Source organism: Sus scrofa, chromosome 5, assembly GCF_054392235.1.
Source record: "Sus scrofa isolate SSC_HxYL_T2T_F1_AM1 chromosome 5, Sscrofa_HxYL_maternal_Yorkshire_Landrace_v2.0, whole genome shotgun sequence".
Taxonomy (NCBI): Eukaryota; Metazoa; Chordata; class Mammalia; order Artiodactyla; family Suidae; genus Sus; species Sus scrofa.
In genome coordinates, this window is record NC_139387.1 from 109,292,248 (window position 1) to 109,312,438 (window position 20,191).

General features: G+C 40.7%; 1 protein-coding gene across 5 annotated transcripts in view; it reads right to left on the reverse strand.

Annotated features, from left to right (window-relative positions):
- Positions 1-20,191, reverse strand: part of SYT1 (synaptotagmin 1) — a 521,895-nt gene that overhangs the window by 184,851 nt on the left and 316,853 nt on the right. For all 5 annotated transcript variants that reach the window (XM_084957784.1, XM_084957786.1, XM_084957783.1 and 2 more), the window contains one exon: positions 12,157-12,339. In XM_084957784.1, the coding sequence (XP_084813910.1) occupies positions 12,157-12,322 (166 nt within the window). In that variant the 5' untranslated portion in view covers positions 12,323-12,339. The remainder of the gene's footprint in view (positions 1-12,156; positions 12,340-20,191) is intronic.

Here is a 20,191-nt window from a genome sequence, read left to right on the forward strand (position 1 = left end):
TTGTGTGTGTGTGTCTTTTTTCTAGGGCCGCACCCATGGCATATGGAGGTTCCCAGGCTAAGGGTCTAATCAGAGCTGGAGCCACCGGCCTATACCATATCCACAGCAACGCGGATCCAAGATGCTTCTTCGACCTACACCACAGCTCACGGCAACACCGGATCCTTAACCCACTGAGCAAGGCCAGGGATCGAACCTGCAACCTCATGGTTCCTAGTTGGATTTGTTTCCTCCGCGCCACGATGGGAACTCCTTGCAAGGCCATTTTAAAGGACCACCTCGAATGATAACCACAGTTGTGGCATTACTGGCAAGAACAGCCCCCGAAAGAGCAAAGTGCTGTGCTTTGTTTGGCTGATAAGTAAGACAGGGAAACTCATACAAGTTTCCTATCAACAGCTACCAACTGTGGAAAAGCTCACAAAAGTACCCCCTGCGGGAAAAGCTGCTATAACACAGCACTTGCTGATATCTTTGAACTCTCGGTGACACACAGGACACCGGGCTGTGTTGTTGAGCAATCGTTAAAGAAATGAGCATTGCAACACGATGCATTATTTTTGAAACTGAAAGAGAAACTAATATGGAGCCCCAGGTCTCCTCTTGAAATAAAATACTGGTGGGGAGAATGGCTTACTCCGAGGAGGACCGCTTTGGAGGCTGTTTGCATCTCAATGCTGAATCAGACAGGGCTGCCACCAGGCCAAAAAGAATCAAACAACTCCCAACATTTTAATACAACACAGGCAAGGAAGGAAAAAAAAAACAAACAACCCCAAAACAGAAGATGGCAAATTAAAGGTTGAGCAAAAGGAGAGAAAAATGAAAGGAGAAAAAGGGGAACCGTGAAGGGCTGAGCAGATGAGGGCAGAGCAGAATGGCTCTGAAGGGGGAGCCATCTCTAGTTCAGCGTCATGTTGAATTTCATCTGTATTATTATCCTTACCCCCTTCCAGTAATACCCGTTTGGAAGCCCTTTTAAAAAAGTAGATATAATTGACATTATATTAGTTTCAGGTACGCAGCATAATGATTCAGTACTTGCATATGCTGGGAAATGACCACCCCAATGAGCCTAGATAACATCCATCACTACGCACAGTTAGACTTCTTTTTCTTGTGATGAGACCTTTTAAAATCTCCTCTCTCAGCAAGTTTCAGACGTACAGGACCGTATGAGCAGCTGTAGAAACCACGCTGCACTGACGTCCCCGTGACTGACTGATTTTATAACTGCGCGTCTGCACCTTCGGATCCTCTTCTTCCACTTTCCCCGTGCCACCCATTGCCTCTGGCCACCGCCCATCTGTTCTTGGCATCTTTGACTGGACGCTCTTGTCTTGTTAATAGAAATACCCAGGAGCTTTTGAGCTAAAGGGGAGGAAGAATTCTGCCTATCGTAAGTCAAGTTTTGTGCTGATGCTTCAGCTACAAAGATGAAAAGACAGTGTTTTGATCTCAGGTAGATCGGTTGGTATTAAGAGGGAACATACACACAGCCAGGTAAAAGATAAAGTGAAAGTTATAAACATAATGTCACTCACACTTATTATGGAGGGGAATTACTGATGAGGGGTAGATTACAAGGTTGGTAGCAGGAGGATGGGAAGAACTCTTAAAAAAAAAAAAAAAGCAGAGTATTCTGAAACATGATGGAAAGTAAGCCAGGCAAGCCGTGGCCAGCAAGGAACGTCAGGCGGAGGGGAGAATTTCTATAAAGACGTGGAAACACGGGGACACTGTGGCTGGTGAACTCCGTGGCTTTATGAGAGTCCCTGTCCTGCTGAAACAGACTGAGGGTGAAGAGTTGCAGATGAGGCTGGAAGGTATGTAAAAGTCCTGCCATATCTGACAAAGCTGTCAGTATCTTGCTAAGATCCCTTAATTTTGAGGACCTTCAGGTAGAAAAATTCTGAGGCTGTAAAGCTAAGGAGGCCCAGAAACAGGATAAAATGATATGCTTTGGTTTCATTTCTAGCACATCGGAGGTGCCATTTGAATATGCATTAAGAAGATGAGTTTTGAATAAGGCACATACTATATTCCAGTGTTTTAAGCATTTTCTGTGTATTAATACCTGACAGCTCACACCTTCCTGGAGGGAAGTGCGATGAAGGCCTTCATGCTACAGAGAGAGGAAGTGATTCGCCCAAGGTCGTATGCTAGTGTGAGCAGAGTTGGGACTTCGAACCCAGGCAGACCTGCTCCAGAGCTCACTCACCCTCCAGCCCTTTATCGCAGCAAACCGCGCTCCCCTAGCGCAGGGTAGTAACTAATATTGGGCCAGAGCCTCTGAGTGACCCAAACAGAATCTCGGTCAAAGTCGTATAATTCAGGGCTACTGAAGAGCAGGAAAGAGTTTCGGGGGTGATATTTGCATAACAACAATGTTTCTGATTGACCACAAAGTTTACCAACTTTAGAGAATCTGATAAAAATCCTTATGAAAAGAATATTGTTGGGATAAAATTTTACTTTCCGAGGCACTGAACTCTATCAATTAAGGTTTATTACCCTGAGATCCTGGCTCTTTTCTAAGTTTGTGCGGATAGGTATACACTCCTTTCATTAAACAGCATACTTGTTGGTCAAATGTATTTCTACTCTTTGTAGCTTACTCTTGTCTTTTTTTGAAAAGAACTTGTATGTATGCAAAGCGCTTGAAAGAGGAAAAGGGAGAGGGTGGAAGTGATTTTGAGATTCTGCCAGGACAGAAGTTTCAATGAAATACCGCTTGGCGAGGAAACTCTTAGGTGGGCTGGTGTCTTAATCTTTATTCACTGTTAGCTAAGTTCGCTTAAAAGGCAGCCTGGGGAGGCATGTGGAATCAGAAGACAACCAAGTTCAAAACCCTGCGTTACAGTATCTCAAAAATGAAAAAACAAAGAAAAATAAAGCCGAGTGCTAAAAATACAATGGTCCATCACATAACTTCACTCTGGTTTCCACTTCTAAATTCTTTACCTAATTGAATGGAAACTGGCACAAACCTGACAGGTCAGCAGTGTGATAAAAGATTTGCATAGTCATGACGGTGAGAAGAACGAGCAGTCTCTCAGCTTCTTTCCTTCTGGTGTTTTCTTGACGTATTTGCATTCATAGTCAGACTTCCTCCAGTAAAAATGTAGCCTGTATTTTGACATGTACTGCTATGTGCTGAGGACAGATGTTCAAAACTATTTTAAAATACACATGTATGGAGTTCCCATTGTGGCGCAGTGGAAACAAATCTGACTAGGAGCCCTGAGGTTGTGGGTTCGATCCCTGGCCTCACTCAGTGGGTCAAGGATCCGGTGTGGTTGTGGTGTAGGCTGGTGGTTACAGCTCAGATTAGACCCCTAGCCTGGGAATCTCCATGTGCCGTGGGTGCAGACCTAAAAAAATGAAAAAAAAAAAAAAGTATATTTGTACAGTACTTTAGTAGGGTGATTCCTGAGCTAATTTTTTTTTTTTTTTTGTCTTTTTGCCTTTTCTAGGGCCGCTCCTGTGGCATATGGAGGTTCCAAGGCTAGGGGTTGAATCAGAGCTGTAGCCACTGGCCTAAGCCAGAGCCACAGCAACATGGGATCCGAGCTACGTCTGCAACCTACACCACAGCTCATGGCAACGCCGGACCCTTAACTCACTGAGCAAGGCCAGGGATCGAACCTGCAACCTCATGGTTCCTAGTCGGATTCGTTAACCACTGAGCCACGACGGGAACTCCTGATCTATTTTTTTTTTTTTTTTTTATTTTCCCACTGTACAGCAAGGGGATCAAGTTATCCTTACATGTATACATTACAATTACATTTTTTCCCCACCCTTTGTTCTGTTGCAACATGAGTATCTAGACAAAGTTCTCAATGCTATTCAGCAGGATCTCCTTGTAAATCTATTCTAAGTTGTGTCTGATAAGCCGAAGCTCTCGATCCCTCCCACTCCCTTCCTCCTCCCATCAGGCAGCCACAAGTCTTTTCTCCAAGTCCATGATTTTCTTTTCTGAGGAGATGTTCATTTGTGCTGGATATTAGATTCCAGTTATAAGTGATATCATATGGTATTTGTCTTTGTCTTTCTGGCTCATTTCACTCAGGATGAGATTCTCTAGTTCCATCCATGTTGCTGCAAATGGCATTATGTCATTCTTTTTTATGGCTGAGTAGTATTCCGTTGTGTATATATACCACATCTTCCGAATCTAATCCTCTGTTGATGGACATTTGGGTTGTTTCCATGTCCTGGCTATTGTGAATAGTGCTGCAATGAACATGCGGGTGCATGTGTCTCTTTTAAGTAGAGTTTTCTGATCTATTTTTAATATGTGTCCAAAATATGGTTCATTCCCCTTATTTTTCTTAGGTGTGTTTACTTAATATATTTGAAATGCTAAAGGAATATAGCTAAATGAGGTCTAGAAACTTCACTGAGATCTCAACTCACTTGGTGGCTTAGCGTGTTTGCTGTTTCTCTGTATCAACTATGCTTGGGAATTTTATAAAATCTCTCAACACTAGTTCATTTTAAAGGCATGAATTTCTTGGGGGAATGTTCTGCATAATAGGCTTCCAAGAGGGAAACAAAACTCAAGGACACATGTAAACAACATGGCTGAAAAACAGCATCAACAGCATATAATTTTGTTAAGTTTCTGCATTTAATAAAGGATGTTGATAAAGTCAGATTAGACACTTGTTCTTTAAAATCAGTGTTAGAACAAGTATTTTATAATAATCCTTTTACTCAGAGTATAAATAATAGATCATATAATATACCTACATATAAAATCAATAAAATGTGCTACCTATAATATAAAGAAGAAATAAGAAAATTACCTACAGTGAAGTAATTTACATTTCATTATAAAAATCTTCAGACAAAACTATACTAGAAGATACAATAATCAAATGCTTGCAGCTGCTAAAAGGTATGTTTGGATTTGAAGAAATAGGACAGAAGGTTTACAAAAAGGAGCAAATGCAAGATCGGAGATAGGCAAACATTAGAATAAAAGTTAGAATATTCAGTTTCTATCAGAGCCATGCAAAATGTGCTATTTTAATGTCAGATCCTTCTAGGTTCAGATCATTATAAACAGTTTCTTTCTAAGTGCATATCTCAGAAAGACTTTGAAATTTGTGCAGAATGTGGAACAGTGTTTCATTGCATGAAACTGTCTCACATGTTGCAAGATGTGCAGGATCCTGGGCCGAGGCCTCTAAATGCCAGGAGAGGCCCCTCCGGCCTGTTTCCAGCACACTAAAAATGGCTCAGTGAGTACTCACAATATCCTGTAGGGGGCAGCGCCAACTCTGTGACGAACCATTAACTGACTTGCTGCCATTGGATTCAGTTTTTCATGGTAACTATTAACACACACTGTATTCACCTTGTATTTAGACACATACACACGTCTTATATTTTGGCTCGGAATCAAACTTTAAAAATGATTGCAAATAAACTAAACTGTTTATTGAGTGTAAGCATGAACCACTACGCTGTGCTGTGATGAACTGCAACCCTTATCTTGGTGTCCTTGTCCCAGACGGATTCCCTCAGCGTTACATTGATGAGGTCACTCGATGCCACATAGCACTTGTTCTGAAAATAATACCCATCAGCACTGTCACTTGTTTTTAATAGCTATTTCCACTGAGTTGAAGTTAGCAATGAATAATTTCACTTACTATTTTAATAATTATTAAATACTAATTATATCAGTTACTATTCAATAATGATTATAGTTTTCTGAAGTGTTCGAAGAACTGAGTCAACAGACGAGAGCCGGAGAGTTCGTCTACACAATGAAACAGAATCGACCTCTTAATACTTAGGTAGTGATGGATTACTCACATGACAATCTATCAGAGTGAGTCCAAAAAAAGAAGTGAAGAAAAAGAGTCTTTGAAGCCAATGAGAAACTCTGAATTAGTATTACACTGGAATTCCAAGTATACAGTCATTTCAAACAAATAACGAGAGGCAGACATCAAATACCAACCAATCTCTCTGAACAGGCACATGGAGCCCTAACAGTTTCAAGTCGCTCGACACAGGGAGCAGCGGAAGTGATTTGCAGCCTTCATGATAGTCTATTAAGACATAGTCTCAAAAGTGCAGACAACGTCCTAACATACCCTGTACCTGCAACCTGTGTCATATGTTATCTGACGAGGCTTCGGCTTTCTTACCTGTAAAATGGGGAGGATGACTATTTTCAGCGGTGATTTAATAGGGCGGAACGGAGGTTAACGTCACGGAATGCACAGCACGTGCTTCCGTGCTAAAGGCTCAGTGAACACTGGTGATCACTTGAATAACGACTGTTCTTCACATGCTGTGGGTTGCTGCATGTTCCTGAGGGTTCTCTTCCTACGTTTCTTGAAATTGTCTTCTTGAATTAACATTGTGTCTCCTGTCTTTTTGCCATTTCTTGGGCGCCACCTGTGGCATATGGAGGTTCCCAGGCTAGGGGTTGAATTGGAGCCATAGCCGCCGGCCTACACCACAGCCACAGCAACTTGGGATCCAAGCCGTGTCTGCAGCCTACACCCCAGCTCACAGCAATGCCAGATCCTTAACCCACTGAGCAAGGCCTGGGACCGAACCCGCAACCTCATGGTTCCTAGTCGGATTCGTTAACCACTGCGCCACGACGGGAACGCCTAACATTGTGTTCTTGATACTAACAGATGGCAGGGACGTTGTGTTCATCCTGCAGCCACATGAGGAAAACAGAGTTGCTGGACTGCTCGTTTCCTCACTGATGTATATTAGCTTATGTGGCATTTAACTAATTATACCACTCCTGAGTGTTGAGTTGCATTGTTTACTGCTGTGAGGGATAACACTGATACAGCAGTATCAGCTGATAACATCGATACCACTTGTTCAGTCCACTGCTCGCCAACTGTATTCCATACAGCCAGGTGTCTTTGTAGCTGCTGATGCAAGTGTCTTGTTGGGGTGAAGGGAGGGAGGTGGGTGAGGAAGATAGCTTTAACTCATCAAGGCAGCTCTGACTTGCTTTATTTAGCTTGCTATAGAATATTTTATTTGAACAAAACGATCCTCGGTTAAAAAGACGTGAACACTGTTGCTTTCTAGATGGGAGTTTCTCCAATCATGGCCCAAGAACCACAGTGTTTAGCATAAGGTTAATATTTATAATAGGGTAGTACTTAGGCTCTTGTTTTTAGCATGGCGTCAGATACTTTCAAAGTATGGGGGGTCATGACCGTGCCTAAGAAATTGTCCCTGCCTCTGGGAAATTTACCTTTTGGTGACAAAGACAGTCAAAATAAAACAAGATGGCTGAGAGGAAGATTTTAATGAAGAACTTTGAAAGGTTGGAAGACAACTCAAATAATTCTGCATTGAAAAATGGGGGGACCTTCTCATTCAAATGGTAACACCTGAATTTGTTCTCGAGTGATTGAAAAAAAAAAAAAAAAAAAAAAGATTGTGTCAGGGTAGTCCAGGAAGGAAAAAAAGGCATGAGAAAGAATACTGGAGTGGGAAAGCGGTAACTGGTTTTGAGAGCTTTTTTAGGAGGCGATGTAACAGGACTTGAATGCAGGAATGGAGTTGGAAGTGCAGCAGGATGGGGAGACAAGGAAATACTGATATTTCTTGTCTGAAGAGCCAGGTGAAGGAGATGGCCCAGGAAGAGTATGTCCAATAGGAATGAAACAGGATTAAAAATGGAACCCTGTAAACAAGGGCTTCTGCTGCTTAAGGGAAGGAAGGACAATGAGAAGGAGGACCTGCCCATAGAAGAGAGTGAGGACGGAAAGAAGGAAGAGGAGGGGGTGAGAGCAGACTCCTGGAAATGGAGCGTTTGCAGACGATGGCTGCTAATCATGATGATGATGCAGAATTACCCGACCCAGTGAAGGCTGACAAGAACCCTCACCACTGCATGTCGAGAAGTACCTGGTGACCGTCTTAGCAGTGCGTGATGGACGGAAATCAGAGTGGAAGAAGCTGAGTTGTTAATGGGACTTGAAGAAATAGATGTCAAGACCTGTGTTAGGTTTCCCAGTCAGTTGGGAGTAGATAGGAAGGAGGGGAGAGAATGGTGGGTGACCAGGGAGGTAAGGGAAGGAGAAAAGTGTAGGCATTTCTCAAACACCTACTATGAATAAATTTTGCCAGGTACTTGCAGACAGGTAAACCTTGAATATAGCTGTAGGCTAAAAAGAATGAAAGAGTAAGAAAATGAAATCACAGGAGGTAAAAAGGGAAATTAGAGGTGCTGGGAAGAGGAAACATCAAGAAGGAATTTATCTTTCTGTTTTCAACAGGCACCCTTGGAATGGGTTTAAAGAATGCGATGCTTGAATATTTGACTGTAGAGTTTCTCAATTTGGGTGTCTCTCTGACCTGAATAGAGGACTTTTCTAAAATAGAAATAGACTTGCAAAAAATGACAGCTTGCGTTTAATAATAGCTAACACCTATAGAATGCTTACTCTGTGCTAAGCACTCTATATGCATTGATACCTTCACCCAACAACCCTAGGATGGAGATATTTTTTTATAGCAGAAGAAACAGATGCACAGAAAGATTAACATTCCCAAGGTCACAGAGCTAGGAGGTGGCAGAGCTAAGATTTGAACTCACAGTTTGGGACCAGTGCTTGTGTTTTTAATTCCTGTGTTAAATTGTCTATCCAACAGTATTTCTGCTTGAGTTATGTAGCTTCCCTTAGCCCACTTGCTCTTGTTCTAGACTAAGAGTCAAGTTCTGGCTATTTAGTTTTCTGCTGTGCTTAAGGAAGGGTGCACTTGACTTTAAGAAGCTCATGAATATCAAAACATTAATCGCAGCTATTTGGATGACACGAGTTCATGCTTTACAAACCAACCATGGCCCTAGTCGGAGTAAAATCAAAGTTGCAAAATAAAGAAACATTCTGAAAAACCTTGTCTGCTTCATTTAGATAAGAGTGTGCCGAATGAATTGCAAGATGAAAATGCCCAGCATTTGCCATTTCCTTTTCCATTTTTAAAAATTTTAAGCCCCACGGTGCCTGGACGATATCATCAGGCAATTTGGTTTGAATACGTTCCGAGCTGGACTGTGCAGATTACCCAGCTAATGACATGCACACTCCTTGCCACTGTGACACCTCTCTTCTCCCAAGTGGGGATTTCAAGTGACAGACTAAAGCTGTTTGCTATCAATTTTGCAAAACAACACATCTGCCAGAGAGCCAAGATTTAGTTCAGAGACGGAAATCAATTAATATTCGAATTTGTTACCTGTCGTTGGCGTCACACTGTATTATGCCAAGTCAAAAGTGATAACCTTCATATAACAGATGCTCCTAAAGGCAAGTGATTTAGGGATATGCTGTATTTCTCTTCAGCGTTGCTCCCTGTGTATAAATCCTGTTAGAAATTTCAATTACACGGGCAGTAAAAATTGTGATGGATTAAAATGAGAGTGTAAAATACGCAGTTACATATTGATCATAAAACTGCGTGGTTGTATTTATGGTTCAGTTTTTCTAACACTTAGTTACCAAGCCATTTAAAAAGCCGAGGTATTTCATTTGTTTCTTCCCATGAAAGCAAGGAGAGAGCTAGAAACATCGTATTTCTAGAGGTGTCCCCTAGATCGCTTGGCATTCCATTCTTTTAGGTTGCTGGTCAAAGGCAGATCTCCATGGAGCGATACTGAGTGCATGGTCTGATTTCCAATGACCAAGACAGAGGCACAGAAATGGGGCAGTGGCTTCGGAGGAAGGGATGAAACAAGACTAGCCATGGAAGGGAAAAGAAAGGAGGGTGAGTTGCACGGATTTTTTTTCCAGCCGATGGTTTTCCCGTTGATGAGCAGGAGGAAGCTACGAAGTGACAGCTGGCTCTACGTGGAAATGGCTAAAAGATGGCACTATCACTGCAAATAGGGAAACAACTTGCTTTTTCAACAGGGATGACACAGTCAAGCACTGAAATGATGCTTATCTTGCTGTTAGAAATTTAAGAATTTTATATCCCTTAATTTTTCAGCACAGCATCTTAAGGCCTCACAAATATCTGAAAGGAGTGGTTCAGGGTATCGGTTAAATCAACACTGATGCATTCATTCACTCAGCAAATAGATGGGGAGCAGATACCAAGGATCACCAGGGATAAAACTATGCATAGAACAGATCCAGTTTCTTGCCCTCATAGAGCTTACATTATTTTGGAGAGAGCCAGAGCGATTAGAAAGCAGATAATAAAATATATAGCATTTCAGATGGTGCTAAGTAATACAGTGAGAAATAAAGCGAGGGATAGGACAGCAAATGCTGGCAAAGATGGGATGGGATGAATGGGTTACAATTTTAAATAGCATGGCTGGGGAAGACTAATGAAGATGACGACACTGGGCAAGATCTAACAGAGAGGGGACAGAAGACGGAGGGACACGTAGGGACATGCAGCCCACTATTATCAATGTGGCCATTGCTTAGCCTACTATTATCAGTGTGGCCATTGCTTCTCATTATTTGCTCTTCCAGAGAAGGAAACGGTGTTGGAGACGAGGCAGAATGTGCGTTTGGTTTGGTGGTGTTCATCGCTGTCTCTGCTTCCCTCTGACACATTGCTTTTAAAGCAAACATTTTGATAAAACATTCAAGCAAGAGTTTGCCCTCATGAGAGCTGCTTTGGTTTTTGCTCTGTAGTTACGACATCCAAGCCGTACCAGAAGGTACCCGAACCAGCCCATCCGCCCAGCAGCAAGGCAGGGAAGAGAAGCCTGCGCTTCCCAGCCTGGGCTCGCTCTAGTGAACCATCTCCATCCTCCCAAGGTTATGAACCTTCATGCTGGGAAGGGTAATTACTGGCAACTATGCTAAGAGCGTCTCTCAGATGTACCTGAATTTGTTAAAAGTGGACAGACAGACCAACACGTTGTTAATGGCTTGCAGTTTTCTCTTAGATTCGCAAGGTCCTTGTAGAGTATCTTACACATTTTGTAAATTTCTTATCTGGATTATTGCAACAGCCTGATTTCTGTCTTTGTCCCTCTAAGCACATTTTGCCACGATAGCAGGAGATTTTGAAGAAAAGTCTAAGTCAGGTCATGAGATACCTCTGCTCAAACATGTTCCAAAGTTCCATTTTATTTCACTCATAAAAGTAAAATCCAGGTTCCTTAAAAAAATCCTCAAGGCCCCGTACGATAGAACCTCAGTCTCATCCTCTGCCATTCTTCACCTTGTTTTATTCTCCTGAAGGCACCAGGAGTTCCTCGCTCTTCCAGGCAGATTCTTGCCTAAGGGCCTTTGTATTTTACCAGTTTGGGGACTTTCTTCCCCACTTCCTCCAGGTTTCCTTATAAAGGAAATCAACTAAGTCATCCTAAGAAATAAAGACCTTTTACCCTCTACCCACGTCCCTATCCCACTTACTCTCCTTTGGTTTTCTTTACATTACTTAGCACTTCAAGATGCACTTTGCACATATGCTTCCTTATTGATTGATTACTTCTTTTCCCCCTCTAGAATGCAAGTTTTGTGAGGGCCTACTTTCCCAGCGCCTAGAGAGATGGCAAGTGCATAGTAAATGCTGAAATCTGAAGAAAAAAAAGATCAACCTGTAGTTTCAGATTTAAAGTAAATGCCACTGATTGGACTTGGTGCTGTGACCACGCACATAAACTTAGGTCCAGACTATTGATTTTTTTTTTCCTGATGACAGCAAAGAAAATGTGAAAAAATTGTGCAAAAGATTTTTGAAATACTAACAAATGAATCAAAGAACACCAAATTTTTCTTTAAAAAAATGGGAAGGTACACATTAGCTATTGCTTAGGAACAACCTTTGCAATGGAATAATTTCACAAATACACATTAAAATACAGCATAACCCATAAACAGGAATATTCTCTGGAAAAAGAGACACTGAAGAAGATAAAAAAAGAACCCACATACATTAAACGCAAGGTACCGTATTTTAGTAAACTGGATTTTCATTCATTAAGTATATTTAAATACTTTAAAAGAAGAATATTCCCCCTTCAAGAATATTCCATTTTACTTTTGAAATCCTACCATTCCAACAATAAATCACATGTACTTTTAGAGAATGCTAGGAGGAGGCCTGCTTTTGTTTTCCAACGGGTAGGCTGATTTTCAACCATTTACTTTTACTCGAGTAGTAATATGTCATACTCACATGGAATTTTATGCAACTCATTCATAAACTTCTCCTTCAGCTTAGAAAAGACATCCTCCTTCCCTTCTCCAGGACTGGCCGGCTCTGTGGTGTTATTTGGTAGAACTGTAGCAACGGTGGTGACCGGTGGGGCTGCTAGCGCCTCGTGGTGACTCTCGCTCACCATTTTTGGTTCAGAGGCAACTGTGAGGAGGGGAAGCAGAAGAGAACAATTCAGAATGGCTCAACTGATCCCACATCAAAGCTATCCCAGAGATGAAAAACATCAGCGGGCACACCTGCTCACTGGGTAAATAGTCTGTCATTAGCATATGACTTTGTGTTGGGTTATGAAATATTTATGGAACCCAGTGAAGATTCTTCCCCGGAAGGTAAAGCCAGACGTTGTTACTGAACGCATTCTCTCCTAACGATAATAGGAACTGTCAAACCTCTTAGTGAATTATACAGGCACTTATTGGCTGTGTAGATAAAACTTTTTATCCATATCCTACTGAAACGTAGATGCAACGACCGCTGACACCATACTTGCTCTATACTCCAAATGCTTCGTGTTTTCAACAAGGAAAGAAGAGATCAGATATTTATGCTGGAAAGTGTTGATGAATAATAAACATGAGCCTCCGTACAGAAAGTTAGTAAATTTTAAATAGGTTGTAAAGAATATTGTAATAACAGTGACACTGTAAGATTCCTGAATGTGATACAGAAAATTGTTCTGGAATCTCATTTATTGACAGCATGGTTTCTTCCAAGTTATTTATTTATTTTTTTGACATTTACTGTAGATAATACTGTGATCAATAATTCACCGTCTTGCTGGGTGAATTTCTGAAGCCACTGTGAATGTGGCATCATTGACGATATATATACCGAGGAACTGATGATGAGACTTGCCTTGTGTGGTTATTTCAGTTTATTTAGTTTGATGATATTATTGAATTATTTTATTAAATTAATTTATTCGATTACTTTAAAAGTTATCTCCAAAATATTTAATAAGTTAAATGAAGTTTGACAGGGCATTAAACCTCTTTATTTACACATTTTTGAAATGAGAATTGAAACCTGTCCTGCCTAGACCTTTCTTAGTACATGTGAACTACTCTAAGTGCTAAGGAAGCTCTGTCTTCTGAAAAGGGTGCAAGAGAAGCCATGTTCTCTCATCTAAATACATTTTGGAATTTAATTTTTCTGTGTGATGTCAGATTTCAGGCTGTGCTGATGAGAGTGGACATGATTTGGGGCAGAAATAAATATAAATATATTTGGGGCAGAAATAGATAAATATAAATAAATATAGCTTCACAGTCTCATCAGGAAAGTTGATGGACCCATAGAGCCCTTTTGAGTTGCAAAGAAATAGAAATAACCAGCAAACAGATTAAGGATTGTTACAGCATTCGAACTTTCTGTGGATTAATTATGCCCACTTACGCATTTAGTGAGAATACAATTAAAAGTAGAATAACCTCAGATGTATGGGGTTTATTAAAAATCCTAATAAAAATTTAGAGAGTTTGGCTCTCCTGAAAGGAGATAATGGCTGAGGCTAATACACAAACATAGATAATCAATATTTATTTTCTAATAGATCAGCTCTCTTGTCGAACCTCTCAGTTTTCCACCAGTCAATGCTAACTTAATCATAAGGAACAGAATCAGACAGATGGGTGTTCAGGGCTTCTCTGTTCTTGAGTTTCTTCATTTGTAAAAGAATAATGATACCAGTACATAAGGTTTTAATCTGCACAAAGGATTTAGCACAAGGTCTAAATTGGTTCTTCCTATTGATCATCTCTCTCATCAATAAATCAATCCATTAATTCATCCCTCCCTCCCTAAAAGCATTTGGCGACTCAGATTTTTTCCGATTGTAGAAAAGTTTTATTTTTTTTCAACTAAGGTCACTTTCCAGAAGCTTTTCGCTACTTTTCTGATTCTGTTTTGCTTTGACTCTTGCCTCCTGCAAAACTGGGAGTCGTGTCTGCGCTGTTGGTACCACCTAGGGGGAACTATGGGTATTGATGATACCTCAACTCTTAGGTTCCATGCGAGTCGGCAGGATGACAGTCACACACAGGAACACACGTGCCTTAAATAGTAGTAGGCACGTATGAAAAGGTGAATCTGTTCCTCTGCTCTGAGAATCACCAGATAAGATACTCATTAGTTCTTATCTCCACGGGAGAGTTAAGGATATCGAGGAACCACGGTTTACTGTGCGATGTAAAGGAAACAACTGTGTTAAATACAATTGCTAGATATAACAGGGTCGTCATTAAATTAAAGGCACATTTCAGCTCAATTTGTGTCATGTTCTGGAAGTGGGGCACCATTGCCGGGACCAGCTTGAGGTTGCTGCTCCCTCCAAGTGGCTACAGTTTTGTTTTTTACATTGAGGTATAGTTGGTTCGCAACGTTGTATTCGTTTCAGGTGGACAGCAAGGTGATTCAGTTATATGTACATAAATGTTTATTTTTTTCAGAGTCTTTCCCCTTATAGGTTACTGTAAATACGGAGTGTAGTTCCCGGTGCTGTACCGTAGATCCTTGGTTGGTTATCTAGTTTATATACAGCAGTGTGTATGTGATAATCCCCAAATCCTAATTTATTCCTCCCCCCTCGGGTAACATAGATTTGTCTCCTCTGTCTGTGGCTCTGTTTCTGTTTTGAATATAGACAAAGAAAGACAAACATCGTATGTTATCACTTAGGTGTGGACTCTGAGAAAAGAGGACAGAAGTGAACTTATGTCCACAGCTGTTTATAGCTTCTGTGCGTGCTGAGGTCTAGGCCCTTTGCCACTTGGGTTGTTACATATTTTCATATTTTCCCAGTTTATTTTGGACTATAAAACATTTCTTCATATGAGTTGAGTGATCTAAAAGGCTATAGGAAAAATAAGACTTTTATTCAACAGAGTTAACATTTAAAAAAGGCACTTGAAGTTTGCTCACTTGAAGTTTGCTGTTGTTGTTTCTGTAATTTCCAAAAACGATCCTATTCAGGTATGAAGTATACTTAGAAGGTGTTTCATCAAAAAAGTGAAAGCTATAAACTTGTAACTCTCACTAGCCAATAACAACATCCTACCATTTCTGATGCTTTAAATTCAACGATTATATAAGAAATAGATAGACAATTCTTCTTTACTTAAGTTATACCACTGTGAAATTAAAAAAAAGTCACAAATTACAAAGATGTAATGGGCAATTAAGGATCTAATATACTGACAAAGAAAGACTAATTGATTGCTTAATTTATTTTTATTCCTTTATGTTTTGGGAGGTATTTGTAACTAACAGAACTCGGAATAGTTACATGCTTTTGAAAATTCGTATTTATGGAGATAAGATGCTTATCAAGAAACCTCATTTTGGAAACGGAAAAACTAGCCGATTTTTCAGGTCTGACTAATGTGAATGACTTTATATTCTCTTATGTACTTTACGGAATGTAGCATTGTTTGTTTACTCAGAAAGAGAGTATGTTCTACTCATGTCTTGATAAAAAACAGCCAACAGTTATTGAGGACCTGCTAAGGGGCTTAGACACATGAAATCACAGAGTTTTCACACCACTCCCACAAGATAAGTATAATTATCACCCATTTCATAGGTGGGGAGACTAAGGCGTACAGAAATGATGCAGCTGGTTCACAGTTACACAGTCATTATTGGTGGAGGTGGAATTGGAACCTCGGTGTCCAAGAGTATGAGAGGGACTTGCACACTGTGAGACTAGAATCTAACAAAATTCTGTTTTTTGAGGGCGTTTTGGACTTTAACACTTAGTAAGACGTTCATTTGGTATAGTGTTCCGTATACACACTCCTCCTCACGTGTTAAACATGAACACATTTCACATAAACGAACTCGCCCTGACTGGGTGTGAAATGGTCTGATGTAGTCCATTCTATGTTTGTTTTTTTTAAACTGAAAAATTCTAGTTCATTATTATTGGTTTGAGGCCTACGGTTTGGAAAACTCCTGTAATAAGGGACATGCTAAGATGTAACGGCACAAAATAGGGCTAATAAAAACTAAAGGCGCCATTTATTGATAAGCTCCTATGTGCCAAAATGTTGTCATTGATATTTAAGTATAATATCATCCCTTCTCATGAGAACCCTGAAAAGTAGCTTGGTCTTATTTTACAGACCAAAAAAATGGGTTGTGGGAGGAGAAGTGAGTTTTTTCTCCACAGACTTAGCTTTCCACAAGGTCCTTCCACTAGTCCACTCCCATAACAACAGCTAAGTACGACGAAGCCATTAAACCTGTACTGGAGAGAGAGTTATGATTTTCCACTGAGCTGGTTTACTGGCAAATGTAAAACACAAATCAGCTTACTAACAGGAACGAGACTGATTACTTTGAGAGGTGTAGTCATTTAGTTTGTTAAAGTGGAATTGAGCATCCTGGGAATATGCCAAGAGAGATGCCATTGAAGAGAAAAGTTCCCTCCTGGAAGAGAAAAGCTTAGTAAAAAGAACATGAGCAAGCAATTCTTGAAGAAAGAAATACAAAGCCCTCCTCCTGATCAAAAACGCACTGAGTCCACAAAGAGTCAAAGAATCGAAAGTTAATATATATTCATTGTAAATATGGCTGAATATAGATAGGAAAGTGAGGATACAAAACACTTGGCATTTGGGAGAGACCATAGCTTAGAAAAATACTTTATTAGGCCAAAAGAACATATTAAAAGCTGTAGAAGCACTCATTCTTTTTTTTTTTGTGCTACTTCTTTGATTCTTTATTTTTCTTTCTAGGGCCACACCCATGGCATATGGAGGTTCCTAGGCTAGAGGTCGAACTGGAGCTGCAGCTGCTGGCCTATGCCACAGCCTCAGCAACGCAGGCTCCAAGCCGCCTCTGTGACCCGCATCGCAGCTTACGGCAACAGCGGATCCTTCACCCCCTGGGTGAGGCCGGGGATGGAACATGCAGCCTCATGGGTACCAGTCAGATGCGTTTCCATTGAGCCATGATGGGGACTCCAAAAACACTCATTCTTATTCTAGGAATTCATAATAAGTAATTAATTTACTATAAGATGGCTTATAGTAACATATTTACAGTATTAGAGGACCAGCAACTACTTAACAGAGAGACTTCTTATGGTAGTGCATAAAATGGTATTAAAATGACCATAACGTGAATTTTTACAAACCTGGACACATTAAATTTTTAGATGAAAATGTAAATTATGAAACAGTATATAAAATACGTTCCATTTCTCTAAATGAGATATTTTTTATTGAAAGAGGTTGGAAAGATACACTTAAAAATGTTAACCTTGTGATAATATTCACTTTTTTTTCCTCATATGTTGACAGTGTCAATATATTATGAACTTGAATTATTTTAAATTACACATTAGAAAAAAACCCTTTAAAACTGTTTTGCTCTTGAGAAAACTGTACCTTGAAGAAAGAGCCTTATTTCCTATTTCCTGATAGAGTTTTCAAAAAATATTTTACAACGTAATGTAAAAAGCTAAACCGCAGAGAAAGAGCGATTCAACTATGTATTCAGTAAACACAATATACAAATTAGCCACTGGTTAAAATATAATGTAGAAAAAATTCTAAGGCATCATAAAGGTTAATACATTTGTGGTATAAAATGAGGAAAATCAGGATTTTGGTTGCCATGACAACTTCCCTCTGTTCCTTACATGTATTCTACTTAGTAGGACTTTAATTATATCTACTTATAGGTCTATAAATTGATACGGATTTCTCAGATTATATAGTGTGATATTCTACTATACTACATAAACATAATGATTTTTGTTGAAAGCACTATTTCAGTATTGTATTTTATAATAGTAGCAGGCAAAATTAAAGAGCAAACAGGAGAAGGTCAAAGACATATTGAGAAATACATTTTTACTAAGCATTATTTTATTGCAGAAATGACTGAAACTGAAAGTTATTCTTTCAGAAATTATGAGCAAGGTCCAGGAGCCATCCCGGGATGTGTCAGAATGTATATTCAGGGTGGAGGACAGAACGTAGTGAGTTTACTCCATCAGACTCTCCAATGACCTTCTCTAAGTGTAGGTGAAACCCTCAGAAGAGGCCCCATTTGTCCCTTCCTCCCTTTCGGGAATGAGGTCCTCAGTCTTAGCAAGTGTCTTGCAGACAGCCCACAGCCGAGTCTCTCCTAAGACGCTGCCTTTGGCTAAAGGCACTGCCTTGCCCAGGTGACACCTGTTTTCCCTGGGATGCTGGTGTAGAGGGTGTGCCTTCATTTGGTTCATCTCTGAAGGGCCCTGTAAGATCAGCTGAAGACTGACATCTCACTCAGTTCAGCCACTTCCTTTGTCTTCAGCTGCTTTCTTCACTCCCTGACTCAAAAGCAGTCCCAGGAAGCTCCCTCAGACTCAGGGCAGCTCCCCAGGGAATCCAACCTAGGACACCCACGCTGAAAGATTTTTGGAAAAAAATAAAAAACCACTGTCAAATATTTCATTTAAATTCCTCCCAAACCCAAGGATCCTTAGGCAGTGAGTGAACTCTAGCAGCATTATTAAACTCCCCTACAACTCGCAAATGTCTGAATGTCAGGCTTGAGGAGCAGTTTCTCTCCAGTTTAGATACGTTCACTTGCAGGAAGTAAGAGGAAAGCCAGAGACTGTTTGGTCCCTGTCATGGTGGAAGAAAGCAGACTTCTGGTGACAGTCCCAATAAAATGGCAAGAGATGAAAGGTGCTTTTTCAGACCTTGGAGCAAATGGAAGCATAGCCTACCTTCACGAAACCATAAAACATACAGGCTCCTGGGCTGTTTTTCTTCAATCTATTTGTTCAAAATAGATCTGGGTACTGCCAGATTTTACCCATTTATCTCATCACAAAAGTCTCCTACGAGATGCAGGGAGAATTTCGCCTAAGAGCAGGGTTGTCTCATAGATGCCTCTGCAAAGTGAATATAAGTGGGGTTGCTTAGCTTTGCTTTGAGAAAAGAAATCAGCATTCCTCCCCAGTCCTACAAATGCCACAGTGCCGACACTGAAGAGGATGTCACGCTGAAGGTGTCTTTGGGAAAATGTGAGGAGGAGGAGGTGTGAACACCGGCCAGCTGCCTTTCCTAAGACGCTCTCATTGAAGGTTTGAGGTCTGACTGACATACCATAAGCTGTACACATTTAATGTAGATAAGTTGATGAATTTGGAGATACCCCTAAAAACCATCACCATAATCTCCTGATCCGTGCTCTCTAGATGGCAGTCTCTGTCGTGGCTCAGTGCAAACAAATTTGACTATTATCCATCCCTGGCCTCGCTCAGTGAGTTAAGGATCTGGCATTGCCATGAGCTGTGGTGAAGGTTGCAGATGGGGCTTGGATCTGGCGTTGCTGTGGTTGGGGTGTAGGCCAGTGGTTACGCCTCTGATTCTACCTGAGCTTGGGAACCTCCATATGCTGTGAGTGTGGCCCTAAAACAATAGACAAAAATGGAAGGTGCTATTATATATTCCCTCTCCCTTCTTGTACACCTGCCTCTGCAGCCTCCTACAGCCGTGTTGGCTTCGCTTCTCCAGTCTTGCCGTCCTTTCTTCCTCTCCTCTCCAAACCACATATGCCTGCTCTCCTTAGTTCTGTCTTTTTATTCTGAGTTTGTTGTTTTCCTCCAAGGTGGAAAGCCATACTGATTTCTTGTTAGGTCTCATGTAGTATGTGCTGGGTATCCGATGCCTGTGGTGAGTGTCTACTGAGTTTTAGGCTTTGTGAGGAGTCAGAGGAAAGGAGAAAAGAAGCCAGTCCACACCATCAATGCAGCCCCTGATTTCTCCTGGCTGTCTCTTCCTGGCATTATGGAGACTCAAATGGGCCCTGAGATGGCATTTCTTATACATCAGTAGCCATAAATTACAACCCAAAGTTACCTTCTTGACATAGTTAGACAACTGGAAACACTACTCTGATTGCTAGGAAGCAGATGGCAAAGCATGAATAAGAAGGAGCAAGTAGGACTAGGAATTAGGACATTTGGGTCCAAAAGAAGTAAAGAGAGAGATGT